This window comes from Leopardus geoffroyi, chromosome D4, assembly GCF_018350155.1.
Source record: "Leopardus geoffroyi isolate Oge1 chromosome D4, O.geoffroyi_Oge1_pat1.0, whole genome shotgun sequence".
Classification (NCBI taxonomy): domain Eukaryota; kingdom Metazoa; phylum Chordata; class Mammalia; order Carnivora; family Felidae; genus Leopardus; species Leopardus geoffroyi.
Window position 1 is genome coordinate 66,322,606 of NC_059342.1, and position 19,457 is coordinate 66,342,062.

General features: G+C 34.4%; 2 protein-coding genes across 3 annotated transcripts in view; one reads left to right on the plus strand and one right to left on the minus strand.

Moving 5' to 3' along the window:
- LOC123592936 (olfactory receptor 13C3) overlaps window positions 1-19,457 on the minus strand; it is a 331,436-nt gene that overhangs the window by 287,992 nt on the left and 23,987 nt on the right. The window lies entirely within an intron of this gene.
- LOC123592939 (olfactory receptor 13D1) lies at window positions 9,827-12,531 on the plus strand. The gene has a single exon (XM_045468378.1). The coding sequence runs from the start codon at window positions 10,949-10,951 to the stop codon at window positions 11,891-11,893; it is 945 nt and encodes a 314-aa protein (XP_045324334.1). The 5' UTR covers window positions 9,827-10,948; the 3' UTR covers window positions 11,894-12,531.

The following is a 19,457-nucleotide window of genomic DNA, read 5'->3' on the forward strand; positions in this document are numbered from 1 at the left end:
CATACTTACATTACGTGTTCTTATTGCAAAATAATAATAATCATAAATAAGAGGGTGAGAAGAAACTCTTGGAGGTGGTGGATAGGTTTGTGGCACAGACTGTGATAGTTTTATGAGTATATACTCATCTTCAAACTCATCAAGTTTTATATGTTAATTATACAGCTGTTTCAATGTGCAAACTAATTGAAACCCAGAGGGGAAAAGGATTTTACTTTAAATAATAAAGAGTACATATTAAAGTTTTAATAAAGGTAAAACTAATCAGTGGTATTAAAATATTAGAAAGGTAGCTATTTGGGGAAAATTGAGACAGCGAAAGACTGGAAGAGGCATTACAGAAGTCTTCTAAGGTTATTCTAATGTTCTATATATTTTTTTAACTTATTTAAATTAAAGTTAGTTTACATACAGTGTAGTATTCGTTTGAGGAGTAGAACCCAGTGATTCATCACTTACATATAACACCCAGTGCTCATCCCAACAAGTACCCTCCTTAATGCCCATCACGTATTTAGCTTATCCCCCACCCACCTCCTCTCCAGCAACCCTCTATTTGTTCTCTGTATTTAAGAGTCTCTTGTGGCTTGCTTCCCTCTCTTATTTTATCTTCTTTTTCCTTCCTTTCCCCTAAGTTCATCTGTTTTGTTTCTTAAATTCCACATATGAGTAAAATCATATATTTGTCTTTCTCTGAATGACTTATTTCACTTAGCATAATACACTCTAGTTCCATCCACATTGTTACAAATGGCAAGATTTCATACACATCTTGATAGGAGTTTAGATTACACAGGTGTATACATTTGTCAAAACTGAGTACATTTTACTTGTGCATTTATATAAATTTTAAATTTAAAACCTTCACTTAAATATTTAATTCTAGTTAAGAATAAACTCTGATTAATGATATGCATACTAAGGGAGAAGTATATTGAAGTCTACAAAGTTCTTTGAAATGCATTAAAAAATAAGACAGATTAGAGACTATAGAGAGGAATGGATCATAGATACGATAAGCAAGTATAATAAAACCTTAATGGTAGTATTTAGTCAGTGGATAAATAAGCATTCATTTTAAAATTCTTTCAATCCTCCTTTATGCTTAAAAATTTTCATAATAAAAAGTTGGAAAATTTTTACATGAAACTTATCAGGGGTATAGCTCTTGAACAAACGAAACAATGCAGACTCTTATTAAGCCAAGGGTAGAGAATAAATGAAATGTGATGTCCTTATAAATTACCTTAAATTTCATTTAAGAAAAAGTAATACTATTTCAAAAGGCAAAACTTGTCAGCAGGTTATTTACAACTCCTACAAGAAAGAAATTTAAAATAAATTTTAATGGTCCCATTAAACTTAATTTTCTATATGATCTGTAGTCAGAGTTTTAATTGTTATTCCTGGGAAATGGGTACAAGAAAAGGACAGGGAAGAAATATATCAGAAATTTATAAAAATCAGAATCAAAGATAATGAGAAAAAAAGAAAACAGCAAACATCTTTGGCAGGATGTTTTGTCTGCATGATTCTTTCTCCTGTTTTTAGCTATTTCTGAGGGACTACTGGCTCACCAGGGCATGTCAGATTGTAAAGACCTTTAAAAAAGGAACTGGGTTCTACCCAATTATTAGTTATTTATTCTTTTATTCAATAATTCAATTAATTATTCTTTAATTCACCTTCCTCCATACCCTTAAGTTCATGAAAAGGTTTTTGAAATGGCATTCCTCTATTTCAAAGTTTCTCAGTCTTGACGTTATTAATATTTTGAGCTGTATAATTCCCCATTGTGGGAAGCTGTCCTGTACAATATAGGATGTTTAGTAGTATCCCTTGTCTCTACACTAGATGCTAGTAGTACTGCCCTCTCTGCTCCCAACCTTCTCAAATGTGACAACCAATGTCTCCAGATTCTACCACAAGTCCCAAAGGAGCAAAATCACCACAGTTGCTTTTGCTATACATCTCTGCTATACATCCACATGAAAAATTGCCTCAAATTTGTAACACTACTAAACAAGCAAATTCTTAAAAAAAAAAAAACAAGTTGTATAAACATTCATATTTCCCAGAGCCATCTCTTATCTGAAATTTTAATAAATATTAAGATGTTCAACTTCAACTCAATCTAAGCTATAAGCTGGCTGAAAAATGAAGTTTTCTTTTCCTATGCTACTGATATTTTCACACCAGATGTGGGAAGAATAGTGACTATAAAAGTCGCAAGTTAAAAGTTACAGACATCATAATAGTAGCTGCATTTTAATAAAGATACAATTGAGTATACACGCTAAAATCAAAAGACTGCTTTTAAAACGGAATGAGACTGTGGTCAATATAATGAAGGCTATTGGTATTAGTGATGAAAGGATTATTAAATATGAATTTTATGCCTCTGATCCAAAGTTTTAAATTTCAAAGCATTATTTTTTCTTTGGAGTATTCCATACAGTATAGAGTATATCTCAAATTCTAACACATATAACAAGTATATTTAATCTATATTTAACAAATCTATAATAATTTTTTAAATAAGGCAAATAACTTTCTAAAATCAATACTTGATGAATGTATATACAGTTCTATTTAAGGAAATCCTAAAGGTAAATTAGTGCCCAATGAGGAACCATGGATGTTAGTCAAGAATGGCATGATGCCATTTCCATGAGAATATTTATTGTTATTTAAAAATAATGAAAAACAGATTTCTCTTAATGGAATGTGTATTTCATCAATGAGAATAAAGACCCAAAGAAATGGACTGATATCTTCAAACTGTTCATGGAAAATAACTAAAAACCTATTATTCTACACCAAACTAAACTATCTTTCAAGAGAGAAGGCAAAATAAAGACACTTTTAGAAAAAGGCTAACATTTTATCACACATAGCACCCCATAAAGAAAAAACTGTATTCAATTGAAAGGTATGAAATGAAAAAACAAAACAAAAACAAAGTAAACAAAGAAATTGGTAAACATGCAGGTAAATCCAAATTGTCACTAGATTTTTTTTAAAAAAGCAACAATTCGGGGAACTTAAATACAAAGTAAAAATGACATTTTAAATATCAACAACATGGAAGATAAAGTCAAGAGTTAAAAATCAAAGATAAACATTTTTAAAGTCCTTGTACTATTCAGAGGGACTGCAGAGATATCAAGTAGAGACTATGTTAAACAAGCATCATTAAAAAAATAAGGGAACTCATAAAAACAATAGAAATAAGATACAGAATTTTCAAATCTGTTAAGAGAATAAAAGAGCAAAGAAAGTTTCATCAATTCAATAGAAGTCATGAAAGTTGTTCAAAATAACATATTTAAAGCATAGATTTAAAAAATACCAAATGAGGATAAAAGAATCAAAAGCATAAATATTCACATTAAATGTTATAAAGGCACCAGTTGGAACATATCAATTGATATTGTGCAGAATTACATTAACCTATTTTCTAATGCTAAAATTCACCTTTTGTCCCAGCAGTAAATTCAGCCAACCCAGTTATATTCTATTTACAAGATAAATTCCTAAAATGTAACACAGAAAGTTGGAAAGTATTGTGATGGAAAAATAGGTACCACATAAACACCCAAAGAAAGCCGCTGTTTGGATTAAACTAGGCTAGAAGGACTTGAAGCAAAAAACATTACTAGGGAATTTATCAGAAAGAAAAAATAGTCCTGAACCTTATCCATCTTACCACACAGCTTCAATATAAACACTATGAATAATACCAGAATTATAAGAAAAAGACAAATCTACAATAAAAAGGGGAGAATTCAATATCTGTCTTAAACTTTTAAGTGAAGCAATAAGATATACACACACACACTTATATGAAACTTTGCATTAACACATGAGAGGATATTTTCAAATCCAAATGAAATATATAAAAACTAATACAACATTAGGAAAGGAAGCAAGTCTCAATAAATACCAGGGAATAATATTCTAATCTCAACTCTGGCCACAATACAAAAAACATTAGAGATAAATATTAAAAACATAACCACTCCCAAAATGTTTTTTAATCTGAGAATTAGAAAACGTACTATTAAATGATTAATAGGCTAAAAATAGATTGATAAAAATTCCAAAATATTTTTAATTCCTAAATATTTAAAACTAAATGATAATAAAATTATAGTAAAATATCAAATTATTGAAGGACATAAAAGGAAACCCAAGTAAATTGTGAAGCTCTATTTTGCTCGTTAGGAAATTTAAAAATAAATATATTCATTTGCCTCAATTTTTAAAAATTCAGTATCATTCCAAACAAAATAAAATAGGATTTTTTTACATTTGTCACATTGATCCTAAAATTCATGGAAGAGTAAAGAGCCAAGAATAGCCAAAACTGTGCTGTAGAATAAGAAATGCACATTCACTATATCAGATACCAAGGCTGATCATAAAGCTATAGTACATCAGATAGTGTGGTATTGATTCAGGTAAAGACAAGTATACCAAAGGAACAGAGGTGAGAATCAAGAAATACCATAGGTATATATAGAAGTTTATTATATCCAAAATGAACTGACATTTGATATAAAGTAGCATTATTTATCAGGGAGAAAATGGATGAACTATCAAATAAATGGTACCTGGGTACTGAATTAATTGTACTGAAAAAAAGATTAAAACTCTACGTCCACACTGTGTCCAAAATAAATTTGAGACAAATTAAATATCTAAATGCAAAAAAAAAAAAATCTACAACTATAAAACATCCAGAAAAAAAATGAAACATGTGCTATAAAATTGAAGTACAATTGATTGTTCCTCTTTTAAAATTATGTGTTCCATTCCCTTTTATCATGGTGTAATTATTATAGATGAGCTAGTCTCCTTGCTAAGTTGAGTGTTCTCCTAACTAAAGCCTATACAATTGTGGTGATGCTTGGAAGAAAATAAATGTAGACAGAATTAAAACACTAAACCTGGCTTTCACAAAGAATAAACAATCCTCCAAGATTGTCATTATCTTCAAAGAGCTGTGCAAAAAAAAAAAAAAAAAAGGAAAATTGCCAAGAATCTAACAAAAAACAATTTCATTTTCACTTGTTTCATGTGCCCCCCCCCATCCATTTACCAGGTAAAAAAATATTATGATGTCCATTAAAAATGTCCAATAAAATGAGAAAATACATACATTAATTTTAAACAGCAAGTTATAAAACAGGAAATGAAATGTGTTCTCACATTTTCACTGTATGTCATATATGCATAAAAGTAATCAAAATACCAATAGTTTTCTCCAAAATTGTGCACTTATCTTATCCATTAGGCTTTTCTTAATTTCCCAAACTTCCCACAATGAATAGGTATCATTTCTATAATCGGGGAAAAAATTAACTAAGAGAAGAAAATTTCTTTGTAAGGTACAATTTAGGTCTTTGGCACATTATTTCTAATGTATCTAAAAGTTATTATCTTCAGCAAGATTTAAAAGTTCAACTTTAAATCACCTCTGGGATTACAGAGTCTCTTAGAAGAAAACAGAGGAGAATTTAAATTGGCTACCACAGCCACCGGTGTGCCCTCTGGAAATGTTTAGGGCCTAGAGGTTAGAGTACCTCTGTGGCAGACTGACTTACTACCAACACAAATTAATAACATGAATTTCCATTGGAGACAAAAGCTTTGTTTTTGATCTGCCCCCTTACCACTACTGGCAATCATCTGGAACTGTGGGATACCTCTCTGTGGGTTCTAAGGGCAGGGCTATAGCCCTAAGAGAAGACAGCTAAGATTCTATTTAATGTAAATAGGAATAGCAGCAGCAACTTCTGTGTGTAGACAGAAAATAGTGAAACACTGGAGAAAGGGAATGCTGACTAGAGAGATCCATGCTTGTATCTAAAAATGGCTTCCTCGTTTTGAAGACTGTAGTCCCAATAAACCACACTATCTACTGTGAATGGAGAATCTGAGGATCCTACACTGATGATTAAATGAGGTAGACGTAAGCAGAGTTGGGAAGAGTTTTTTTCAGAAAAGAGAGAAAACATGGGAGTTGGGAATTCTGAACCATTTATTTTATTTGAAAAGTTTTTAATAAAACAGTGAAAATCTTGGGAAATGAGATACTGTTGGGGGAAGGAAATATCTTGGATACTTATAACATCACTTTAGCTGTTTTTGCTCACCATGGAAAAATTTTTTTAAATGGCAGCCTAAGAGTTCAGATTAAACTAACATGTATTGTGCACTCCCTCTGTACTGAGACCTTCTAAGTATGTTATTGTTAATTCTCACAAAAACTCTACAAAGTAATGTTACCTCATTTTATATCATGTGTATGTTAAGTTTCTTGCTCAAGGTCTGTGCAACTATTAAGCCACAGAGTCAAGACTGAACTCTAGGCCTCCTGACTCTAAGACAACTGTTCTTACAATTAAAGTACTATTTTGGGGGGCGCCTGGGTGGCGCAGTCGGTTAAGCGTCCGACTTCAGCCAGGTCACGATCTCGCGGTCCATGAGTTCGAGCCCCGCGTCGGGCTCTGGGCTGATGGCTCAGAGCCTGGAGCCTGTTTCCGATTCTGTGTGTCTCCCTCTCTCTCTGCCCCTCCCCCGTTCATGCTCTGTCTCTCTCTGTCCCAAAAATAAATAAACGTTGAAAAAAAAAAAAAAGTACTATTTTGGGGGGGCGCCTGGGTGGCTCAGTCGGTTGAGTGACCGACTTCAGTTCAGGTCATGATTTTGCGGTTTGTGACTTCGAGCCCCGCTGTCAGCTGTGCTGACAGCTCAGAGACTGGAGCCTGCTTCAGATTCTGTGTCTCCCTCTCTCTCTGCCCCTCCCCTGCTCATGCTCTTCTCTCTTTCTCTGTCAAAAATAAATAAACATTAAAAAAATAGTAAATAAAATAAAATATAGTACTTTCCATAAAGATAACTTACTAGCAATAAGAACAAGAGTATAAAAGGATTTGGTGCATGGTAGGCTCCCATGGCACAAGCCTAGAAATTATTAGATAGCATGTTCTAATCAATCCCAGAAGTGAGTCTACGGGTCAGACAAGGGCTCCTACAAAATAAGAGCTTAAAGCTTCAGCTGTGCTACCAGTGACAGAGAATTGTATTTGGTACCCACACAGTAATGTTAGTAGAAAAAAAAAAAAAACCTCAGGATAATTCTCAAGACCATACTGAAAGTGGAGAAGAGGACCTATTTCTAACTCACCCAGTATTGCTTATTATCAACACCTTTCAGAGCTCCTAGAAGGTCATTTATTTGAGCAAGCATTTGGGATCTCCTGTCAGAGATGTTGTACTATACAGAACAAAGGTGCTTCATAAACAGTAGGAAAAACTGGATACAGGATACAGATGTAATATTTAGTGCTGAACTACTCTTCTCTTCTGTTGGTAAACATGGGGAGAAAAAGGGTGAATGCTTCACAATCCATAATCCTCAAGCAGAGTTTCCTTTCTTTCCATAGGTGATGCCCAATGGGGACATATCTAATGAGCAGGCCTTTGGAATAAGATGAACAAAACCTGGAGAACAAGAAACTGAATTTCTACCACTTCAGGGCAGAAAGAAAAAAGCATAGGTAACAGAAGTTCCTGATGTTTTCTTATGCTCCTTCCTACCCACCAGGTATCTCCTCCTTTTCTTGTGATACTGTTGGATTCTTTATACTGCATCCTTTCTGCACTACTAAGCTTGGTCACATTTAAATGGTTAGTTCTAGAATCCTTTTGCAAACTTAAGTCAATATGTCTGTTGATGGTGGATGTATGAGATTGAACTTGGAACACTAAAGGGCATTAAATTAGTCTCTGTAACATAAAGCCCCTGTCCAATTTCCTGTCCATTGACTATTTTATTTCCTACTTGAGTTTCAAAGAAAACTGGGGCAAAATCTCTGGATGTATGAGGAACTATTCCCTTCTAAGAAAAATTTGAAGTATTATTTCTGATATTTATACCCATAAAACATAGGTTAAGAATTCTTTGGAAAAGATAGAGAAAATTATTAATGCCCCAATTCCCATATTCCAGAAGAAACCAGTTAAAATCGTGTGTGTGTGTATGTATATATATACATATAGCCATTTGTATTATTAAGGAAATTCGTTTTCTTCATGTAATATTATATCATGAGCATTGTCCCTTATCCTTAACTCTTCTTCAAGACTATAATTTGCACTGGTGATATTACATGTGCCATTATGTACTCTCATGTGTACACAATAACCACAACATACTAGAATGGCAGCACCCTAGACGAAAAAAATTGTAACACCTACTAAAGCATGATTGAATTGATATATGATATTACATGCAATGCCATTTATTTTTTTCTATTCTATTGTTGGATTGGGGGGATGTTAAGTAATAATAATAATAATGCATCTTTGAATGACTTTTAGGAAAATATCTCCAGAGTCTCACCATTTGAAATTATGTTGACGGATGGTTTAAGAAAGATAATCTTTATCATCTTAGTGATTTATCCCGCTAGGTGTAGACTACTAAGAGGTTTTATCAAGAATCAATTGTTATGTTCTATCATTGCTTTAGGCATCTATTTAGATGACAATATTCTATTTTTCAATTTCCAAGCATTAATTTACAATTTCATGCTTTAATAAAAATAAATGTCATCATTTTAGTATGTAGCTTGGATACACTTTTTATGATGTTTAAGTATGTTCCTTCTATCCCCACTTTCTTGAGGGTTTTTATTAAGAAAGGATGCTGAATTTTGTCAAATGCTTTTTCTGCATCTATTGACAGGTTCTTATCCTTTCTTTTATTAATGTGATGTATCACATTGATTGATTTGCAAATGTTGAACCAGCCCTGCAGTCCAGGAATGAATTCCACTTGATCATGGTAAATAATTCTTTTTATATGCTACTGAATTCAATTTGCTAATATCTTGAGAATTTTTGCATCCATGTTTATCAGGAACAATGGCCTGTAATTCTCCTTTTTTGCTGGGTCTCTGGTTTGGGAATCAAAGTAATACTGGCTTCTCAGAATGAGTCTGGATGTTTTCCTTCCATTTCTATTTTTTGGAACAGCTTGAGAAGGATAGGTATTAACTCTGATTTAAATGTCTGGTAGAATTCTCCAGGGAAGCCATCTAGTCCAGGACTCTTATTTGCTGGGAGATTTTTGATAACTGATTCAATTTCTTCACTAGTTATGGGTCTGTTCAAATTTTCTATTTCTTCCCGTTTGAGTTTTGGTAGTGTGTGGGTGTTTAGGAATTTGTCCATTTCTTCCAGGTTGTCCAGTTTGTTGGCATATAATTTTTCATAGTATTCCCTGATAATTGCTCATATTTCTGAGGGATTGGTGGTAATAAATCCATTTTCATTTGTGATTTTATACATTTGGGCCCTTTCTCTTTTCTTTTTGAGAAGGCTGGATTTACCAATTTTGTTTATTTTTTCAAAAAACCAACTCTTAGTTTCATTAATCTGTTCTGTTATTTGGCGGGGGGGGGGGAGGATTCTATATTGTTTATTTCTGCTCAGATCTTTACTATTTCTCTCCCTCTGCTGCGTTTGGGGTTTCTTTGCTGTTCTGCTTCTAGTTCCTTTAGGTGTGCTGTTAGATTTTGTACTTGGGATTTTTCGTTTCTTTAGACAGGCCTGGAATGCAATGTATTTTCCTCTTAGGACTGCCTTTGCTGCATCCCAAAAGGTTTGGACTGTTGTGTTTTCATTTTCATTTGTTTCCATATATTTTTTTAATTTCTTTTTTAATTGCCTGGTTGACCCATTCATTCTTTAGTAGAATGTTCTTTAACCTCCATGTATTTGGAGGTTTTCCAAACTTTTTCCTGTGGTTGATTTCAAGCTTCATAGCACTGTGATCTGAAAGTATGCATGGTATGATCTCAATTCATTTATATTTATTGAGGGCTGTTTTGTGAGTTTGGATACACTTTTTATTCTTTACATATGTATTCATAATTGAGATTGACCATAGTTTTACTCTGACAGTTTTGGGTAAAAAGGCAATTTTAGTTTGATAAAATAATTTGCAAAGTGTTCCATAACTTTTTCACATTGGAACATATTATAGAGCACATTATTTGTTTCTTAAAAGCATAAAATAACTATCATAAGTATTCTGTATCCAGTGTCAATTTTGAAAGTCTAGTACTCACAATGAGATCCCTATTACACATCACAGTAAATGTGGCATAGAATGTGTTGAATAAATGAGTGAGTGAAGAATACTAGCAGAATGGAAAGCACCGGGTTCAGTGACAACACATAATCAGGACCCTACTTAGACTAGGAGGTTAGAAACTTATGCTAGAAAGATAATATCTAAGTTGGGAGAAGCCCTTTCAGCTTAACAAAACAGCATATACAAATGCATGAAGAAGAAAGAGAATATGTAGTATTTCAGGAAAGTAAAAGAAATTTAATATGGCCATTTCATATCATTGAGGGTATCAGTAGTGGCTTCAGAATTTCTAAATTAGAGGGACTTAGGGGTGACAGTTTGGTTGACGGAGGTACTAGAGAACTTTCCATGAAGTTGTGTTGCATACCAAACACATTGCTTTTCCTTAGACTGTATTTCTCTGTTGGATGTCGTTTGTGGCGAGGCTAATGAAGATTACTGTGAAGCAAATCTACCCAATAATCCTTCCTTGACACCACCAGTGGGGAGAAATAGCAGAAGTGGATTAAGATAGGCTTTGTGTGACGGATTGTTTTTGGTGAAGTTACTGGCTTTGCTTTCTCTTATTCACCCTGGATTAGAAAATATCTTCCCTCATGTGGGACCTTTTCTGAACAGAAAGACAGCTATTCCTCTTTCATAACTTTCATACTTTCATACCCCCACCCAAGGATAAAACAAAATAATGGAAGTTAAAGTGATTTGATAAATCTATATCATAAATTTAAATTTCCCTGAGTCTTGTCCTTTTCTAAACCCTGAACGTGACATGGATACATGAAGATGGGGAATGATTCAACCGTGACCAAATTCTTTCTGGTGGGACTTTCCAAATACCCAGAGCTCCAGCTTTTTCTGTTTGTGCTCTGCCTCATCATGTATGTGATAATTCTGCTGGGAAATAGCCTCCTCATTGTCATCAGCACATTTGATTCTCGCCTCCACACCCCCATGTACTTCTTCCTTGGGAACCTCTCATTCTTGGACATCTGCTACACATCATCATCCATTCCCCCGATGCTTGTCATATTTAAGTCTGAGAGAAAATCTATCTCCTTCATTGGCTGTGCTCTGCAGATGGTTGTCTCCCTTGGGTTGGGCTCCACTGAGTGTATCCTCCTGGTTGTGATGGCCTATGATAGGTATGTGGCTATCTGCAACCCATTGAGGTACCCCATCATCATGAACAGGGTGCTTTGTGTGCACATGGCTGCTTGGTCCTGGATCATAGGCTGCCTAAACTCCTTAGTGCAAACAGTCCTGACAATGGTATTGCCTTTCTGTGGGAATAATGTCATTGATCATATTACCTGTGAGATCCTGGCTCTTCTTAAACTCATATGTTCAGATATCTCCATCAATGTGCTTATCATGACAGTGGCAAATATTGTTTTACTGGTGATTCCTCTGCTGTTAATTCTCATTTCCTATGTTTTTATCCTCTCTTCCATCCTGAGAATTAATTCTGCTGAAGGGAGAAAGAAAGCTTTTTCTACCTGTTCTGCCCACCTGACTGTGGTTATCCTGTTCTATGGTTCAGCCCTTTTTATGTACATGAAGCCCAAGTCAAAGGACACAAACACTTCTGATGAGATCATTGGACTGTCTTATGGAGTGGTAACCCCGATGTTGAATCCCATCATCTACAGCTTGAGGAATAAAGAGGTGAAAGAGGCTGTGAAGAAAGTCTTGAGCAGACACCTGCATCTATGGAAAATATAAGAGGTCTTGAGGCATGTGATACCCTCCATGTTGAGACCAGATCAGATCTTTTGTGTTCACAGAGGAAGTCAGAGAACCCAGTATTAAGAGAACTTATCTCCTAGTAAGTCCAAATATAGGACTTATATTCTTTTCAACACAGAAGTCTCATGTAAGCCTTCTGAATAATGTCTAGTCTGCAGTTTCTATTTGTATGTAGCTCTGCCATTTGGTTCCATACAGGGCACATGGCTTTTCCTCAAGATAAATCTCCCTCTTCTCTGCTTTCTTCTCTCTCTTCCATGTTTTTATCGCTCTTCTCTTCCCTATTTCCTCCTTCTTTTCCTTTCCCCTTCTCCATCTGTTTTGTTACTCTACTTTCCTTCTGTTTTCCTGGTCTCCTTTCTCAGTTTAAACTGAACATCTATCGTTTTGTTGTCTAGTATCCCCTCTTCTGGTAAAAGAATGTACCTTTTCTTTTGACATTCAACAGTGCCTCCCTCTGAGTCCATGTGTGCTGGAGGGGGCTGATCTCTGAAAACAGTGGTACCATTGGAAACAAAGGGCTAGGCAATTAAAGCAAATCCCTCTGGTTACAGTGATTCATTCATTCAGTATAGGAGATGAGTTCTGCCAGGCTAATCAAACTCAACCCAAGAATGCTGTCTCAGACTAAGAAAAGAGGCACTCTTACTGCTAAGGTTTTTAAACTGATAAAGTGTAAGCCTGGAGCCAATCTTTATCAATAAGTTCAGGGAGCCTATCTGAGAGGCAAAGAGGTGTTGACAGAATGAGGAAGAGTGTGTGTGATCCTGCTATTTTAACTCCTTGATCCAGCTGTGTCTAAAGTCAGTTCACAAAAATTCTTTTTAGTTACATGAATCAATAAATTACCTTTTTATAAAAAACTTATGAGTTGGATTTCCATCACTTAACAATTATATAGTCCCAACTAAAATATTTCTTTGTACCCGCTTCTCCACTTATATTTTTGAGGTAAAATACATGAGAATATATTACCTAAGTGGCCCCAAGTTCTCCAGCCTTCAGGGGCTCTCCTTCCTTTAACAACTAAGTAATCTAATTTCTATTTTGTGTGCCTATAGACATTCCAGTCACCTCCCCAATTATTTCTGAGGACTATTTCCATTTTCTTAGTTTCTGGTTTTGATTTTATGCCAGACTATTCTAAACTTTTCTAGGGGTACCTGGGTGGCTCAGTTTGTTGGGTGTCCAACCTTGGCTCAAGTCATGATCTCACAGTTCATGATTTCAAGCCCTGTATCGGGCTTGCTGCTGTCAACAAAGAGCCCGCTTTTGATCCTCTGTGCCCCTCTCTCTCTCTCTCTGCCCCTCCTCTACTTGCACTCTCTCAAAAACAAATAAACATTAAAAAAATAAACAAATAAAATAAATTTTTCTATCATTCTTCCCTGGTAATCTTATATGTCTCTGTGTCAAGCTCTCAACAGTATATTTTGCCCACAAAGAATAAACGTAAGTCTCCTAAATATCCACATTCAAAAGACCACAATGTTTAACACCTTTATTTAGGCTTGAATATAACAAAAAAGGGACTAATATCACTAAGGAAAATAAATCAGTATTAAATACTACTGTTCTTGGTATCTACTAGCCATCCCCCTTTACATGGGCCCTCTAATGTCCATTTTCCTCTTTAGCTTCTGTCCTGATACAACATTGACAGTGTCTATTCATTTCCTTCTTCCATAAGAATCAGCACCTCTCTCAATAAAAATGAATGGATACCTAACTCAAAGCACTCCTCAGCATGGTCTTGCTCAAAATGGAGTGTGAGCTTCCAAAAGCAGAATGCAGCTTCCACTCTTAGAGCTATAGTAAAGAACTTCAGGAAGTTTTTAAAAACCAGTGCTTCCTCACCAGCAATAATTTAGAAACACTGAAGTCCAATAAACAAGCACCTTGAGTGATATGTTCTGTCTGTGAAAATATACCAATATACTATCTCTTTTTTTTATTTTCTTTAATGTTTATTTATTTTTGAGAGACAGAGTATGAGTACGGGAGCGGCAGAGAGAGGAAGACACAGAATCTGAAGCAGGCTCCAGGCTCTGAGCTGTCAGCACAGAGCCTGACATGGGGCTTGAACTCATGAACCATGAGATCATGCCCTGTGCCGAAGTTGGATATCACCCAGGCACCCCAGACACTTTCAATAAAAAGCCAAAGAAGGAAAGAATTCAACCCATTACCTGCCTTATTATTAGTATTAGAAGCTTATTATAGCCCTTACGGAACTGGAATCCATATAGTACATTCTTTACAAAGAAACAGAATCCAACAATCAAAAGTACTCTTAACATCCCCTCTTTGAGTTTGTTTTTATGATTTTTTAAATTTTTTAACATGCTCATTTATTTTTGAGAGAGAGAGAAAAAAAAACAGAATGCAAGTGGGGGAAGGACAGAGAGATAGGGAGACACAGAATTTGAAGCAGGATCCAGGCTCTGAGCTGTCAGCACAGAGCCCACACTGGGCTCAAACTCACTGACTGTGAGATCATGAACTGAGCTGAAGTCTGATGCTTGACTGACTGAGCCACCCAGATGCACCCCACCCCCACTTGAGTTTCTTAAAAACCTGCAATACCACAGCAAAATCTCCATTTGCATTACAGCCCACAACTGCTCTGGAGTATCTCCTTCTCTCATTTCCCAATATCCAGTCTTCCTGCTGTTTTCTCCCTGTCTTTCCCCCCATCTCACCCTTCCTTGATCACAATAGCCTCTTTCAAGTAAGATGGAGTCTCTCTTCCAAGGGCAAGGGGTTTGGAGAAATGATGGGTTTTGTAAGAAGAAACCGGGGTCTAAGTTTTGTGGAAACCATTGTTAAAATTCTCAAGAATTTTTGTACTACTTATGTCACCTCTTATTTTCATCACATTTCACAAACATCACTTTTTCTCCACTTCATCAGCTTCTCCAGGAAGAAACTGTTTCTTCCCCTTCCTCTTCCATTTTCAAATGCACATCTATTAAACTTCTTGTTACAGTGTATTTTATTTATTTGATGTGACACAGTTAAAAAATAAAACAAAATAAAACAAATCCAGGGCTATTACAAACTCCCAATTCTCCAATTTACGAAGATTATAAATTGTATCAGAGTCTCCACTTGTCCTGACATAAAATGTAGACTTCAGTCCCTAAACAGTGGAAGGTTTTATGAGTATTGAACAAGAAAAAAAAAAAAAAAAAAAGCCTTATTCAGTGCTTGGCTAATACCATGCAGTGAATAAGAGACACACTCCCCTTAGCCTTTCCCATACATGTCTGTCTCTTCTAATAGACTTTGGGTTCCCTGAGGGCAAGATACAAGTAATATTTATTTTAGGGCCTTGGTGACTAGAGAAAAGGCATTTATTTGACATTTATAGATTCATGAACGAATGAATGTGTGATCACCATCTTATGATGAAAGTGAACAAGCTGATTTGCCATTGCCTAGCTAATCCTCATGACTGCTGCCTCTGCATCTTTGCTGATGCCATTCTCTCCATCTAAAATTGCCCTCATTTTAACCTATCTATAAAAATTCAAAGACAAAAAAAGTCTCCTCTGACTGAAAGCCTTTTATTATCATGCTAACAAGACTCCACTTCTTCTTCCACCAAGTTAAATTCCTATAGCAATCTACTTAAACTTTGGGGTATTTATCATGCGGAGATGTATTCCCTTTGATTATGTACACAATATATTGGTTGTTTTATTGAAAGGTCATTAAAAGCAGAACCTGTGAATTATTTGTCTTAATAATCCTACAAATATTAACAGAGTGGTCTTTAATCAATAGATTAAGTACTTTGGAATTTGCTTTTTGCATAAAGTCTATTAGTTGTTTTTTTTTTTTAATTTTTTTTTCAACATTTATTTATTTATTTTGGGACAGAGAGAGACAGAGCATGAACGGGGGAGGGGCAGAGAGAGAGGGAGACACAGAATCGGAAACAGGCTCCAGGCTCTGAGCCATGAGCCCAGAGCCTGACGCGGGGCTCGAACTCACGGACCGCGAGATCGTGACCTGGCTGAAGTCGGACGCTTAACCGACTGCGCCACCCAGGCGCCCCAAGTCTATTAGTTTTTAAAACAATTTTCTTTTCATACACTATGGGCAGTATGACTGTTACATGTGATACATACAGCTAGCAATAATCCTGGTTAAAATAATATTCCATCTGTCATGTATGGTTTTGTTCATTTTAGGCATCAGAAGTTTGACTGTAACACATCAAGCAAAGTCTATGTAACTGTTATACATACATATAATCTCTTACTTAGTTTATTGAGCTTACAGCTTGACAATGACAAAAATTAAAAGATACTGATTTATAGAACAGTGACTCCTATATATGTCCTGAGATCTAATACAATAGGAATTTCTTTCCAAAACAGAAACCTTGACTTTCCCGATCCCCAAACTATTTCTCTTCATCTTCTCCATCTCAGGCACCAGCAATGCCATACACCCACATACAATTCACCACCAAATCCTACCAACTCTATAAAATTTACTCTGAATCTGACCAAATCTATTGTTAGCACTCTAGTTCAAACTACCATCATCTCACCTAAGATACTATGGCTTTCCAAATCACATCCCTGTTCTACTTTTGTTCTCCTAAAATCTATTCTCTGCACAGCAGCCTGAGTGTTATTTTTAGAAAAGTACATACTGAAGTTCTAAAACAGATAAAAATTAACCAGTGGTATTTTTAAAATCAGAACAGTGGCCGTCTGTGTGGTCAGGAGATTAAAGCAAGTATCTACTGGGTCAGGGCATGAGGGAACTTTTCTAAGGTTATGTTTATATTCTATGCCTTGATAGAAATTTGAGTGACATAGGCGTGCATTTGTTAAAACTATGAATATTATGTTAAGATTTGTGATTTTAATGTATGCAAATTTTAAATTAAGAGAGAACTGTGAACAAATATAGTTGTAAACTCTAGCTAATGATACACGTGCTGAAGTATTTAGAGAAAAGGGTAGGTATCTTCAGTTTATTTTGAAATACACCCAAAAATGAAATGGATTTAATGGAGGAATAGACAGATAAATAGACACATAGATATAAGCAAATCTAATGAAATGTTGGTGGTAAAATCTAGTTAGTAAATGTATGATGTTCAAAGTAAAATTATTTCAGTTTTGCTTTGTTTGAAATTTTTCATAATTCAATGTTCGAAAAAATTATACAAAGTCTGTCAGAATATAGCTGTTGAGTAAATGTATCAATGAATGAGGGAAGGGTAGAAACTGGATAAAAAAATACTGTCATTATAAATTCTCTTAAAATTAATTTAGGGAAAATTTCCACTACTTTAAAAAGGCAAAACTTTTTAACAGGTTACTTACAACTATTCCAAGAGAGAAATTAAAAATAAATTTTAATGGTCCCTGTGAAATTTAATTTCCTATACTGAAGTCTTGTCAGGATTTCAGTTGCTATTCCTGGGGGATGGATGCAAGGAGAAAGAAAAAGAAAGAAAAGAAAAAATATATACCAGAAGATTTACCAGAATCAACCTCTAAGGTAATTAGGAAAAAGCAAATAGCAAACATTTTGGGCATGATGTGGCATTGCCATATTCCTTCATGTGTTTTTGGCTATTTCTTAGGAGACTACTAATTCCCCAGGAATGTCAGATTACATAGACCTTAGCAAAAGAAATTTAGTTCTTTCTACACCATTTATTCTGCAATTCCACCTTTTCAATATGATTAAGACCATAAAGTTTTAAATGCCATTCCTATATATTCACATGATAATCACCTATATATCTTATAACATTGCTATTCTTAAAGTGATCAAGTTACATAATCACTCACATTTCCCAGGGCATTTTTTTTTAATTAAGAAGTTGAAGTTCATTCAAACAATGACTATTTCTTTTCTACACTGTTCATATTCATACCACATGTGAGACAAACAATGAATATAAATGTGAGGCACTATATGTTAAAGATAACATACATTAATAGTGGTTGTATTATAATAATGATTCTGGTAACTACTGAATATAAATGTTAATGTGTATGTTGTAATGCATAACATTATTTAATAATGGAAAATGAGACATTACTCGATGTAATAAATGCTATTGGTATTAGTGGTACAAGGACTACTGAAAATAAATGTTATGCTTCTCAACAAATGTTTAAATTTCATAGCATTTTGAAAGATAGTGTAAGTGCACAAGTCAGTGACCAAACAAATGAAAGAAACTATTGAAGCAAATCAGTCAGAACAATTATAAGCACTATGTATCATACTGATCTTGGTTCAGTATGAAAGTATGTCTTCATAAAGAAACAAATGCTTGTGAATTAGGTATCTTTGGGTTTAATGCCCTTAAGTTTTCATACAGCAGATTAAAATTCAGAGACATAAGCCAAAAAAATTGAAAACGTCCAGTGAAAAAGAGACAAATACCAAAATAATTATATAAAGGCACAAGGCAAAATAGATTTTAAGGGAGTACTTATTTCTTAGGTTTAAACTAGCTTAGGAAATTTTACATTTTAAAACTACTTGTCTTACTATAATGGTGAAATCATTAGAAGTCCTAAGAATAACTGTGATGTATAGAGTGTATAAAACACATTATGTTTCAGTAGGTATGACATTATCATTTGCCGTAAGTTTCTTCTCTAAGATGTCAAATTAGGAAAGCCAAAATGTGCTTCTTTCTTTTTCCAGTATAAAAAGGGAAATTATATTCCCAGAATAAGGTTCTCTGTATAGATGCTGCACAAGATATCTTCCTCTCTGTTCTTTTGTTCCTTTGTGTAATAGTTTAGATTTTTACAATATTACTCAGCAGGTGCACTTAAAATTCAAAATCTAATACTTATAAAAAGTGGTTTTGAATTTAGTATTTTAAAAATGTGTGACATTTACTAGAAAGGAAATCACTTTTAAAATTAATATATAATAAAGGTATAAGCATGTTTACAATTAAGCATAATATAATGGTAAAATGAGTGCCTGAAAGGAACTATAAAGTTGGTCTAAGAATGTCATGATGCTTTCCACAAAGAATATGTATTAAAGTTATTCTAAAATGAAACAGTCTGTTCTTAATAATGATCTTGTTATATCTTAACATCACAAAACATTTACTTTTCTCAAATGCTTCAAAGTTAAGAATAGACTAAAAATGACATCAGTGAGAATAGAGGCCCAAAGTCAATGAAATAAGTCTTCAAATTGTTCAAACAAAGTAACTGAAAATATAGAATTGTGTACTAAATTAAACTAACTTTCAAGAGGCAAAAATACAGTTTTAGAAAAAACTAAGAGATTTTTCCCCTTTCCCTTTCAGATAAGAAAGAAATTTTTCCTAGATGAAAAGAATGGAATGAAAAAACAGCAAATAAGTACATTGATAAATATGTGAGCGAATAAACTGTCACTATAAAAGATAGTAAGAGAGAAGGAAAGAGAGCAAAAGACAGCACTTGCAACTGGGGGTCTTAAAAACAAGGCAAAAGTGAAATCTTAGACATAAAAAATATGGAAGATAACAGAAGAATTAGAAATA

Excerpts from the sequence above, each read along its gene's own strand:
- LOC123592939 (XM_045468378.1), top strand. The coding sequence starts at position 10,949 with ATGAAGATGGGGAATGATTCAACCGTGACCAAATTCTTTCTGGTGGGA.